Below are 12,725 nucleotides of genomic sequence, written 5' to 3' on the forward strand. Positions count from 1 at the left end.
AGAACAAAGAAAAGTGTTAGTTATGTATTACCAGCAGAAATCTCTGGGACATATAAGTATTCTCTGATTTTGTAATTTAAAAGAAACCTATATAGATATAAAACTCATAATATCCATTCACAAAGACAGTTGTATAATTATATTATTACTCAATATTACAGATACTATGCTCGGAAACACATCACACAACAGATCCAATATTATACAAGAGACTCTTGTTTTATTCTCTCACTTCTAACTCCCGCAATTTGAGCTCATCTATCTGTTGGCGCAGGACCTGAGCGCGCTCCTCCTCTGCCTCTCTACGTCTCTCCTCCTCTCTCTTCATTCTTTCTATAGCTTCTCGCCTTGCAAGCTCATATTCATTTTCATACCTCCTCTTTTCCTCATCCTCTGCTGCTCGTTCCTTTAAAAAAAAAAAAAAAAAATAGTTATACTAGTTTAAACACCATTATTTCTGCAATGATTTAAAGATCTAGTAACTACTCAATGTATTAAAAAAAATGCATATCTACTTAAATGATATACATCATATTATTATATATTAAAATTCACAGGCAGTCACAGTTTACAAAGGGAAAAATACAGAACCCAATTCAGCATGTTGCATATATTATGTATTATAAGAACAATTATAATAAGTCCCTCTGTTTCATTGATGGTGAGAAAGAAAAAAAAAACAACGCTATTTCCTGTCACTTATCTTCGCAGGCATTTGAGAGTACTGTCAGTGATTGAGCTACGAAGAGCTCATTATTTCAGGCACTGGATTTACTAGACAGTTGACACACTCATCTTTAAGTACATCATTTCTTAGTTCCCCCCATATGGCCTCTACGCATACCTGAGATACATATATTTTTATTAGCCCTATAGCAAAATTATATGTGCAAAAAAAAAAAAAAAAAGGAAAGAAAAATGGAAAAAAAAAACCCCAAAGATGAATGGACCTATTTGTTTCTTTAATTGATTTTTACTTTTGATTAATCATTTACCTGATTTTTCTCTGTGACTTGCTCACACCAAGCATCAACCACGTGTTTCTTATGCAAGCTATGTTCAACCTGCAGAGGAATAATAAATAAAAATAGATTCTATTCTTAAAACAGTGACGACAAAAAAAAAAATCTACCAAAGTAATAAATAATTATACTGAATAAGGAATGTAATAAATATAAATTTTTCTCATAGTTTCAATTGATCTAGATAACTCACGTTTTGATGGTACGAAGGACTCATCTCTTATCCTCATAATTATTATTATGTAAAGGGAATTTGGATAGACAGCTTTCTGACACTTATGATAGCATGGTAAGCAGTAGAGCTAGGAATTTTGTCAAATTTTGAGGTAAAAAAAATAATTAATGTTTTCCCCACATGGGAGAGAGTAGGTCATTTTTTCACTTAGTTTAGTCTGTTTTATAAAAAAAATCAATAAAAATAAAAGCATGTAACAAAGTAAAGTCTATCAGTCCACTGTGGGTCAATAGCAAAAATGTATGGACGTTTCGGGGTTCAAATAGACCCCTTCATCACAAACTTAAATAGTGTTTCACATATAACATCCAAACACAAATCACCTGTGAACTGCAATTAGGTCCCTGAGTTCCACAGTGGAACGCACGCCATGCGTTTCACTGAAACTGGAAGTTAACTCACTTCCGGTTTATCTCTATCGTTCAGGTTTAATCAAGCTTAAAGACAAAAACATTCATACTCAATAATATGTATACCTACTCCGGTATTGCCTATGGGTTAACTGGATGGAACTATTTATTCCCCTCACCAGGGTGTAGTAAAGGATGATAAGGGGGTTACTATTCGTAGTTGGAACAAATGTGTGCGTACCGGAAGTTGTGTCACTTCCGGTTTTACGAGATGTTCCAATATCGAATAGAATTTATTGTCCCACAATAAAATGTATGACTTACAACATACTTGTGTCATGACATGATGTGTGATCTCACTACATTCCCTTCTATACTTGTAGTGATAAATACGTGGACCGCAAGTGGATGTTACACCAAACCGGAAGTGACATCACTTCCGGTTTGGCAAAAACCAGGGAATATTAACCTCTTCTACTGTGGGATAAATTGACTATGATAAGATGACACAAAAGGAATAACAGTCCAGCACAGCAGGCCACTGCACGCCAACCTAGGTCACCACAAAGACCCACAAATATCCAAATCTTGACAGAGAAGGAAGGCAGCAAAAAAGTGGAGTTCAATTATTTATTGAGCACACCAAACAAGCAACGTTTCGGAAGTCAACCTCCCTTAATCATGCAATATAAAATACTGATATAAAGTATCCTTATATACCCTGCCGCCACAAGAGGGCAGTAATGGGTATTTACAAAATTAACCATTTCATATATTTAATTTAAACAATAACAATTCAGTAGGATACAAAACAGTACCAGGGATAGGCACGAACCAAGGCTGTGGTGGACATTTTCTAAAGTAAAGACCTTAGTGAAGGACACCAAGGTACATTTCAAATTAAAGGGACAGTCTAGTCCAAAATAAACTTTCATGATTCAGATAGGGCATGGAATTTTAAACAATTTTCCAATTTACTTTTATCACCAATTTTGCTTTGTTCTCTTGGTATTCTTAGTTGACAGCTTAACCTAGGAGGTTCATATGCTAATTTCTTAGACCTTGAAGGCCACCTCTTTTCAGAATGCATTTTAACAGTTTTTCACCACTAGAGGGTGTTAGTTCATGTGTTTCATATAGATAACACTGTGCTCATGCACATGAAGTTACCTGGGAGCCAGCACTGATTGGCTAAACTGCAAGTCTGTCAAAAGAACTGAAATAAAGGGGCAGTTTGCAGAGGCTTAGATACAAGATAATCACAGAGGTAAAAAGTATATAAATATAACAGTGTTGGTTATGCAAAACTGGAGAATGGGTAATAAATGGATTATCTATCTTTTAAAACAATAAAAATTCTGGTGTAGACTGTCCCATTAAAAACATCATTATATAGTGCTGAATGTTAATATACTGATGCAGATACAACCGATCCTTTAACCAGCCCTCCTCTGGCTATACCCATGTGCCAGTGTCACTACTGTGTCATTATATAGTGCTGGGTGTTATTATACTGATGCAGATACTACCAATCCTATAATTAGCCATCCTCTAGCTATACCCATGTGCCAGTGTCACTACTGTGTCTTTGTATAGTGCTGAGTGTTATTATACTGATGCAGATACCACTGATCCTATAACCAGCCCTCCTTTGGCTATACCCATGTGCCAGTGTCACTACTGTGTCATTATATAGTGCTGAATGTTATTATACTGATGCAGATACCACTTACCCTATAACCAGCCCTCCTCTGGCTATACCCATGTGCCAGTGTCACTACTGTGTCATTATATAGTGTTAGGTTTTATTATACTGATGCAGATACCACTAATCCTATAACCAGCCCTCCTCTGGCTATACCCATGTGCCAGTGTCGCTGCTGTGTCATTATATAGTGCTAGGTGTTATTATACTGATGCAGATACCACTGATCCTATAATCAGCCCTCCTCTGGCTAAACCCATGTGCCAGTATAACTACTGTGTCATTATAGAGTGCTCAGTGTTATTATACTGATGCAGATACCTCTGATGCTATAACCAGCCCTTCTCTGGCTATACCCATGTGCCAGTGTCACTACTGTGTCATTATATAGTGCTAGTTGTTATTATACTGATGCAGATACCACTGATCCTATTACCAACCCTCCTCTGGCTATACCCATATGCCAGTGTCACTACTGGATCATTATATAGTGCTGAAAGTTATTATACTGATGCAGATACCACTGATCCTATAACCAGCCCTCCTCTGGCTAAACCCATGTGCCAGTATCACTACTGTATCATTATATAGTGCTGAATGTTATTATACTGATGCAGATACCACCAATCCTATAATTAGCCATCCTCTAGCTATACCCATGTGCCAGTGTCACTACTGTGTCATTATATAGTGCTAGTTGTTATTATACTGATGCAGATACCACTGATCCTATTACCAACCCTCCTCTGGCTATACCCATATGCCAGTGTCACTACTGGATCATTATATAGTTCTAGTTGTTATTATACTGATGCAGATACCACTAATCCTATAACCAGCCCTCCTCTGGCTAAACCCATGTGCCAGTATCACTACTGTATCATTATATAGTGCTGAATGTTATTATACTGATGCAGATACCACCAATCCTATAATTAGCCATCCTCTAGCTATACCCATGTGCCAGTGTCACTACTGTGTCTTTGTATAGTGCTGAGTGTTATTATACTGATGCAGATACCACTGATCCTATAACCAGCCCTCCTCTGGCTATACCCATGTGCCAGTGTCACTACTGTGTCATTATATAGTGCTGAATGTTATTATACTGATGCAGATACCACTGACCCTATAACCAGCCCTCCTCTGGCTATACCCATGTGCCAGTGTCACTACTGTGTCATTATATAGTGTTAGGTTTTATTATACTGATGCAGATACCACTAATCCTATAACCAGCCCTCCTCTGGCTATACCCATGTGCCAGTGTCACTACTGTGTCATTATATAGTGCTAGTTGTTATTATACTGATGCAGATACCACTGATCCTATAACCAGCCCTCCTCTGGCTAAACCCATGTGCCAGTATCACTACTGTGTCATTATAGAGTGCTGGGTGTTATTATACTGATGCAGATACCTCTGATGCTATAACCAGCCCTTCTCTGGCTATACCCATGTGCCAGTGTCATTACTGTGTCATTATATAGCGCTGGGTGTTATTATACTGATGCAGATACCACTAATCCTATAACCAGCCCTCCTCTGGCTAAACCCATGTGCCAGTGTCACTACTGTGTCTTTGTATAGTGCTGGGTGTTATTATACTGATGCAGATACCACTGATCCTATAACCAGCCCTCCTCTGGCTAAACCCATGTGCCAGCATCACTACTGTGTCATTATATAGTGCTGGGTGTTATTATACTGATGCAGATACCACTGATCCTATAACCAGCCCTCCTCTGGCTAAACCCATGTGCCAGTATCACTACTGTGTCATTATAGAGTGCTGGGTGTTATTATACTGATGCAGTTACCTCTGATGCTATAACCAGCCCTTCTCTGGCTATTCACATAAGTCAGTGTCACTTCTGTGTCATTATAGAGTGCTGGGTGTTATTATACAGATGCAGATACCTCTGATGCTATAACCAGCCCTTCTCTGGCTATACCCATATGCCAGTGTCACTACTGTGACATTATATTGTGCTGAAAGTTATTATACTGATGCAGATACCACTGACCCTATAACCAGCATTTGTCAGGCTATACGCATGTGCCAGTGTCACTACTGTGTCGTTGTATAGTGCTGAGTGTTATTATACTGATGCAGATACCACTGATCCTATAACCAGCCCTCCTCTGGCTAAACCCATGTGCCAGTATCACTACTGTGTCATTATAGAGTGCTGGGTGTTATTATACTGATGCAGATACCAATGATCCTATAACCAGCCCTCCTCTGGCTAAACCCATGTGCCAGTATCACTACTGTGTCATTATAGAGTGCTGGGTGTTATTATACTGATGCAGATACCTCTGATGCTATAACCAGCCCTTCTCTGGCTATTCACATAAGTCAGTGTCACTTCTGTGTCATTATAGAGTGCTGGGTGTTATTATACAGATGCAGATACCTCTGATGCTATAACCAGCCCTTCTCTGGCTATACCCATATGCCAGTGTCACTACTGTGACATTATATTGTGCTGAAAGTTATTATACTGATGCAGATACCACTGATCCTATAACCAGCATTTGTCAGGCTATACGCATGTGCCAGTGTCACTACTGTGTCGTTGTATAGTGCTGAGTGTTATTATACAGATGCAGATACACATCCAGTATTTCACTCAGGCTTTATTTATTCCATAACTCAATATCGCTAGCAGTCTTTTGACAAGCCACTAACTTTATTCACACTACATATTCTCCCTTTCCTATTATTTAATCAGAAAGAAAATATATACTAAGGTTTTGAATCACAACCTTAGTATATCTTTTCTTTCTAATTAAATACTACTTATAATAAACCTCATGTGCTGGTTAAAGTGCTTTACCTTTGCATATAAAGCTCCCGGGACACAGTGGCAGCTTGATTCTTGAATCTTCGCTCTCTCTCACTCTCAATCAGTAATTTTCCCGCTACTAAGCGGCATCACGTGGGAGTGGCCACAACCCATGCGAAACATGGCATCGCGTTTGTCAAGGAGGAGTCAGGACCAGCATTCATCTGTCCTACTCCTCGCTCCCCAAAGTCAAATGGGCAGTGGACGCTGCAAGGGCCAGTCACAGACACCAGTGTCCGTGTACGGACACCTTGCCTATCCCTGAACAGTACTGCAAAAACCTAACTAGAGACAGCAGCATATATGTGTATTTTCAAATCAAGATTACTATTTAAAGAACAATATTAAAGTCAATTTTAACATTTTAAGTCTAAAAAATATTTTTTAATTTATTAATTTATATAGACAAAAACCATATGATTTTTTTAGAAGGACTAAAATTAGACCCATTGATGTGATTTAAATGTAATTTAAATGTAATTTAAACTAGAGAACAAAAGATAGAGTATAGCAACAGGAGATGATAAAATCCAATAAGAGAATATTCTGTACTGATACCCAGAAATAACAAGGAAAAATAACAAAGCAAAATATCAAAATAAAAAACAAAGCAAAAATAACTATGATAAGATGACATCAGGAGCATGCAAACTATAACCTTCTTCAATAATGCCTTAATAGTGAAAAAATCTTAATGTTTAAACAATAGTGTTACCATAGACGCCTTAGTAATAATAGTCATCTATTTAATCATCCTAGATTGTTATTACTAAAGTGTGCACTATTTCTACAAAAAAAATTATACACAAAATTTCTATTATAAAAAGTGATGTGCTGCTAATAGCTTTCTGAATTTTTCTAAATTGTGATAAAAAAAGAAATATTATAGACTAAATCATGTGTTAAAAAAACGGAAAACTGGTACCCTGCTAGGGAAAACCAAAAACTAACTATTAAGACATTTCAAAATCCCTATAGGAAGTTCTGTGACTCACTAATGTTCTATTTACAATAAAATCAAACTATATCAGATGGGCCCTATTTGCCCAATAAAGTTAAACATATCATGATCTAATTCACTCCCTTTGTCATTATATCAGCCTGCAAGAGAGAGAGATATTAAAGCTAATAACCCTATTGTATAACACATATGAGAGCAAGAGCCCTTGCGGACCACCCGGTTTAGTATCAGCTGGATTGCCTATACTCCTGGCATATTAAATCTATACTCTCTTTTCCAATATAACCAAACAATAAAGAAAATAATTAGGAACCTAAAATTACAGAAAAAAATTAAAAATGAAAAATGTCATGTTAAAAACAATCTGAGTGTAATGTTCTGTAAATCCTTGGGGAACTTGAACTGTCCCTCTATAGTTAGTGTCCTCAGACAATGCTTGAGCCAGATATATGTGTACCACAATCGTGCCAACTTATGAAAGTTTGGAACAGGCTATTAGGGGGCATAGACTGATTGAGTGACTACCACTCCAACTGGGGTAGGGGACGGGTGAGGAAACAGGATCCACCACCATGGAACCCCGACAGCACCTATCCCAACAGTCCCGGAAGATGAGGGACCGCCCACCAAACAGTGTGCTGTCACCCCATCAACCCACTGTGACCACCCCTATCGGAGACCCAGATGCAACCGAATGTGATTTCATCATGCAATGCCGTGCCACCGGTTGATCAGAATGTCCTGTTTCAAGGGCTTGTCTAATCGCCAAGCGATGATTAGCCATTCTCTCCTTGATAGTTCCTCGTGTTTTTCCCACGTAGGACGCACACGGACATATTAATAAGTTAACAACATATGTTGTGTTGCAGGAGATAGAATGCCGTATGTTGTAAACTTTATTTTTATGTGGATGGTGAAATGATTTTGTTGCTATTATTGAGTTACACGTAATGCACCCCAGGTATTTATAACATCCCTTTATGTTAACCTTCCGTGGTGGTAGGTAACAATGTTTGGGGTCAGTTTTGACCAGAAGATCTCTGAGATTGGTACCCCTCTTGTATCCAACCATTGGTTTAGTGTTATTAAAACAAGGAAGTTTCGTATCTGATGACATTAGAGGCCAGTGTTTATTCAGGATGTACCCTGTCTGTCTGTTATTTGGTGCAAAAGTGGTGCTCATGATTATAGGTGTAGATTAATTTTCTTGTACTACAGCATCAGTTGAGGTTTCATCGTCCTTAACTCTATCCAGGATCTTGTCCACAAGTTCTTTCTTGTAGCCCTTCTCAACAAATTTATGTTTTATCACATTCATCTGGGAGACCCGTTTCCCTATTTGTGTTGTTCCTAAATGTCCTAATGAGTTGGGACTTCACAATGCCCTTAAACAATGACGGAGGATGACGACTTTCTGCCCTAGGTAGAGAGTTACGGTCGGTAGGCTTAGTGTATAGTGTTGTTCCTAGTTTGTTCCCTGTGATGAAAATAGAAACATCTAGGAAGTGTATACTATGTTCTTCAACATTAATTTTGAATCGGACTGTGGATTCTGTGGTGTTAATTTTATTGAACCATGTATTCAATGTGGTCCTACCCCCTCTCCAGATCAAAATAATATCATCAATAAAACGTTTGTAAAAGATGATGGAGTGTTCAGGGTGTAACCATAAGTTATGGTTCTCAAATGCAGACATAAAGGTGTTAGCGTAGGCCGGGGCCAGATTCGAGCCCATGGTCGTTCCTGTTAGTTGGACATAATAAGTGTCTTCAAAACGGAAATAGTTTTTTTTAAGACATAGCTCAATAAGGGATAAGACAAATTCAATTGGTGGACCATTATATCCCTCAAATTTTAAAAGATGTTCTTTAATTGCTTCTAATCCTTTCTCATGGGGGATAATTGTGTATAAACTGTTGACATCTAAACTCGCTAATAAATCACCCTCTTGAATTTGTACAGTGGCTAGTTGTTTAATGAGATCACCAGTGTCTAAAAGGAAAGACCTTGTGGTTTTAACCATAGGTTGCAGTAAGGTGTCAATATATTGAGCCACAGGTTGGAAAATGGAACCTCTGGCAGACAATGGGCCTGCCAGGGGGTTTATGTAATGTTTTGTGAATCTTCTGTATTGTATATAAAATTGGGGTGATTGGTCAATCTGTAATGCAAAATTCTCTAATTTGTTCTGTGATGTACCCTTGTGTAAATCCCATCCAAATCAAATCATCCAGCTCATTTTTGTATGGAAATGTTGGGTCAAATGTTAATCTTTTATATGTCAATGTATCTGCTAATTGTTGGATGATGTCCTCAAGGTAATCGGTATAATTCATGAGTACTATGGTCCCTCCTTTATCTGCTGAACGGATGACCAATGTGGGGTCTGCTTGTAGTGATTTAATAGCAAACTGTTCTTCTCTTGATAGGTTATTTTTCTATTTTGTGTTCACCCTCTCCATATCCATTTCTTGTGTGATGAGTCTAATGAAAGTTTTAATAGTGGGACTACAATTACTGGGTCCAAATGTGCTAGGTTTTTTGCATTTAGTTGAAGCAATAGTAGGATCCCTTGGGGTATATTGGAAATTTTCCTTCCTATTATATTGTGGCTATTTGCCATTTACTGTTTGAAAATTTGAGGAATAAGGAATTTACAATACCTTTTGTTGACAAGTCTGGTGGAGTCAGAAGCTACGGACTGATTAACATTAAAGGGCCATGATACCCACATTTTTTATTTCATGATTTAGAAAGAGAATGCATTTTTAAACATCTTTCTAATTTACTTCTATTATCTAATTTGTTGAAAAGCATATCTAGATATGCTCAGTAGCTGCTGATTGGTTGCTGCACATAGAAGCCTCATGTGATTGGCTGACCCATGTGCATTGCTTTTTCTTCAAATAAGGATATCTAAAAAATGAAGCAAAATAAATAATAGAAGTAAATTGTAATGTTGTTTAAATTTGTATGTTCTATCTGAATCATGAAAGAAAGATTTTGGGTTTAGTGGCCCTTTAAGGTTGGTGTCTATGTGACTTTTACAGTACACCTTACTTACATCTACTGGGATACAAAAGGGTACTAACCCTGTTACTTTACACAAGTGTAACTTCGTAATGGATACATATTGTTGAAATCATATCGGCAACACATGTTTTCCCAGCTACTCTGGACTATAAAATTTGTTTGTTTTATCTCCAAAAGGGGTGTGTTTGTTTAGCTTTTTCGAGTATCCCAGACTAAATACACATGGCGCAGTCTAAGGAATCAGACAGGAGAGCTAGGTTTTTCAATTTACTTAAAGGCACAGCAGTGGACACTGTTTTTAAAGAGGATCTCAGTATTTGGTTTTCAAAAAAAAGAAAAATTACATATTAAAGAATTGAAATTATGGTGGGACATAGAGTTTTTAGAGCTATATGTAAAAGAACAAAAAATACAGAGGAATCTGAGAATGAGAAAATATCCAGCTTTTCATAAAGAGTATCCTGAGTTTATGACAGAGTGGAATCAAGCCTCATCTGATTGTTCCATTATTTTAATGGAAAAACTTATTAAATTTAAAAAGGAACAATAAAGCACTGTCCTGTTGGAAATAAAGGAATTGGACATGTTGATGGAGGATCTGAAAAATACCAATGTTGCAATATTTCAAAATCAACTGGAGGATACATTGGAACAGCTGGGTAATGAACACTCTGATAATAAATACAAAAAGTATGAAAGAGACAAAGAGGACTATGATCTAGGAATTGTCTATAGTTGGAATATGACTAATAGATCATGAAAAGATAAATATGCCAAAAACAACAAAAAAGATAAGATAAAGAGTCCTAAAAAAAAGTAACTTTCTCAAGTTTCGGGAGTTCTATTACATCTTTAGAAAATGATTAAAAAAATATGGATCCCAGTGAGGTTGCATCCATTTCTACACCCGTTAAACCACAAGAGCGCCCAACAGAAATTTTGGGAGCAAGGACAAAAAACGGGGGAGCAATGCCCGTAGAGGCAGAAACAAAGGAATCGAAGATAATGGAGACTCCACAAGTGCCCAGATATCCAAGTCGACAGAACCAGAGGAGAAGAAATCCAAAAAAATGGTGATTATTAATCTATCAACTGTAGACCTTACAGAATATGAAACATCGATTCTGTCCAAAGGACTGGGGTTTTCACCTGCGCAGGACTTTAACCTTTTTGAAACTATTCTCGACCTGAACAAATTTGTGAGGAAAATAACATTGAAGAAACATTTTGGGGTTGGTGACATACAAAGCACCGATGAAGGACTCTCATGTCAGAATAAAAATAAAAAGGTGATGTTATACGATAGTTGTAGGTTTGACTAATTGTGTGATATAGCAACCCTTTGTGATCTACAGGATGAGATGTGTGATCTGGAACCTATAGGTAAGCAGCAACAGATTGCAAAATCTAAACCGAGTACTTTTTATCCTGTGCATGCAAGAAATGATATTATAGAAATTTTTCATTCTGTGATTGAACAAGATTTAATTGGTTTATTAAACAATGGCAATGCTATAAATAAGATTAGGAACAATATTAGTAAGGAAGAAAAAAAAGCTCTTGATAAGATAAGTTAAAAAATAATCAAGACATAGTCATTGTTGAATCAGATAAAGGAGGTTCGATTGTGGCATTGAACAAACAACAGTATATGGATGAAGCATATAGCCAGCTATGTGATGAGGATACTTATGAGAAGCTTACATTCAATCCCACTATTAAATTCCAAAGGGAACTACATTGTTTATTGGATATAGGGGTTGAAGGCAAAATTCTCACTAGCAAACTAAGTGAATACATTAATGTTGATTTCCCTAGGGTACCACTCTTTAAGTTTTACCAAAGGTGCATAAATCACTTATTAATCCTCCGGGACGTTCAATAATTTCAGCTATAGGGTCCTTGGGTGACTGGGACAATGGGTCGATTCCCAATTACAGCCTGTAGTACAATCATTACCAGGTTTTTTTAAGGGATACTAAACATCTAATTAGGGTCCTAGACAATTTTGTATGGAGTGATAATTTTGTGTTCGTTACCATTGATGTTGTTTCTTTATATTCTTGTATACCACACAATTTGGGTATTAGATCACTGAAGAAAAAGCTAGAGAGATACTCTGACTATGAGCCTGACCTTATTGAATATATACTTGAAGCAGTTTAATTTCTTTTAAGTCACAACTATTTTGTGTTCAATGGTGAATTCTTTGTACAAAAAAGGGGCACTACGATGGTGGCAAAATTTGCCCCCTCGTATGCCAATTTGTTTTTGGCAGATTTTGAAGCTTGGGCAATCTTTGGAGTCAATAATCGATATAGGAACAATATTACGTTTTTTACCTGCTATATTGATGACATGTTAATGGTGTGGGATGGCAGCATCGAACCTGCACTTCCTTTTATGACCAGACTGGTGTGCATCATCTGTGTGAGACAGGATGCAGTCTCAGAATTGTGATGTCATCACTTATTATTTAAAGGGCCTCTGTTCAGTATGCTTTGCCTTTGCGTTGTCTCAGACCTGTTTGTGAGAGTATTGCCTGGCTGTCTGACGTCCTTCCTG

The 12,725-nt window shown here is 37.3% G+C and overlaps 1 protein-coding gene across 2 annotated transcripts in view; it reads right to left on the reverse strand.

Moving 5' to 3' along the window:
- Window positions 1-12,725, reverse strand: part of TCHP (trichoplein keratin filament binding) — a 111,999-nt gene that overhangs the window by 79,674 nt on the left and 19,600 nt on the right. For both annotated transcript variants that reach the window (XM_053702104.1, XM_053702106.1), the window contains exons 5-6: window positions 996-1,064; window positions 233-406 (exon numbers count right to left, since the gene is read on the reverse strand). In XM_053702104.1, coding sequence (XP_053558079.1) covers window positions 233-406; window positions 996-1,064 — 243 coding nt within the window. The remainder of the gene's footprint in view (window positions 1-232; window positions 407-995; window positions 1,065-12,725) is intronic.

The sequence above is a fragment of the Bombina bombina genome, chromosome 2 (genome assembly GCF_027579735.1).
Source record: "Bombina bombina isolate aBomBom1 chromosome 2, aBomBom1.pri, whole genome shotgun sequence".
NCBI lineage: Eukaryota > Metazoa > Chordata > Amphibia > Anura > Bombinatoridae > Bombina > Bombina bombina.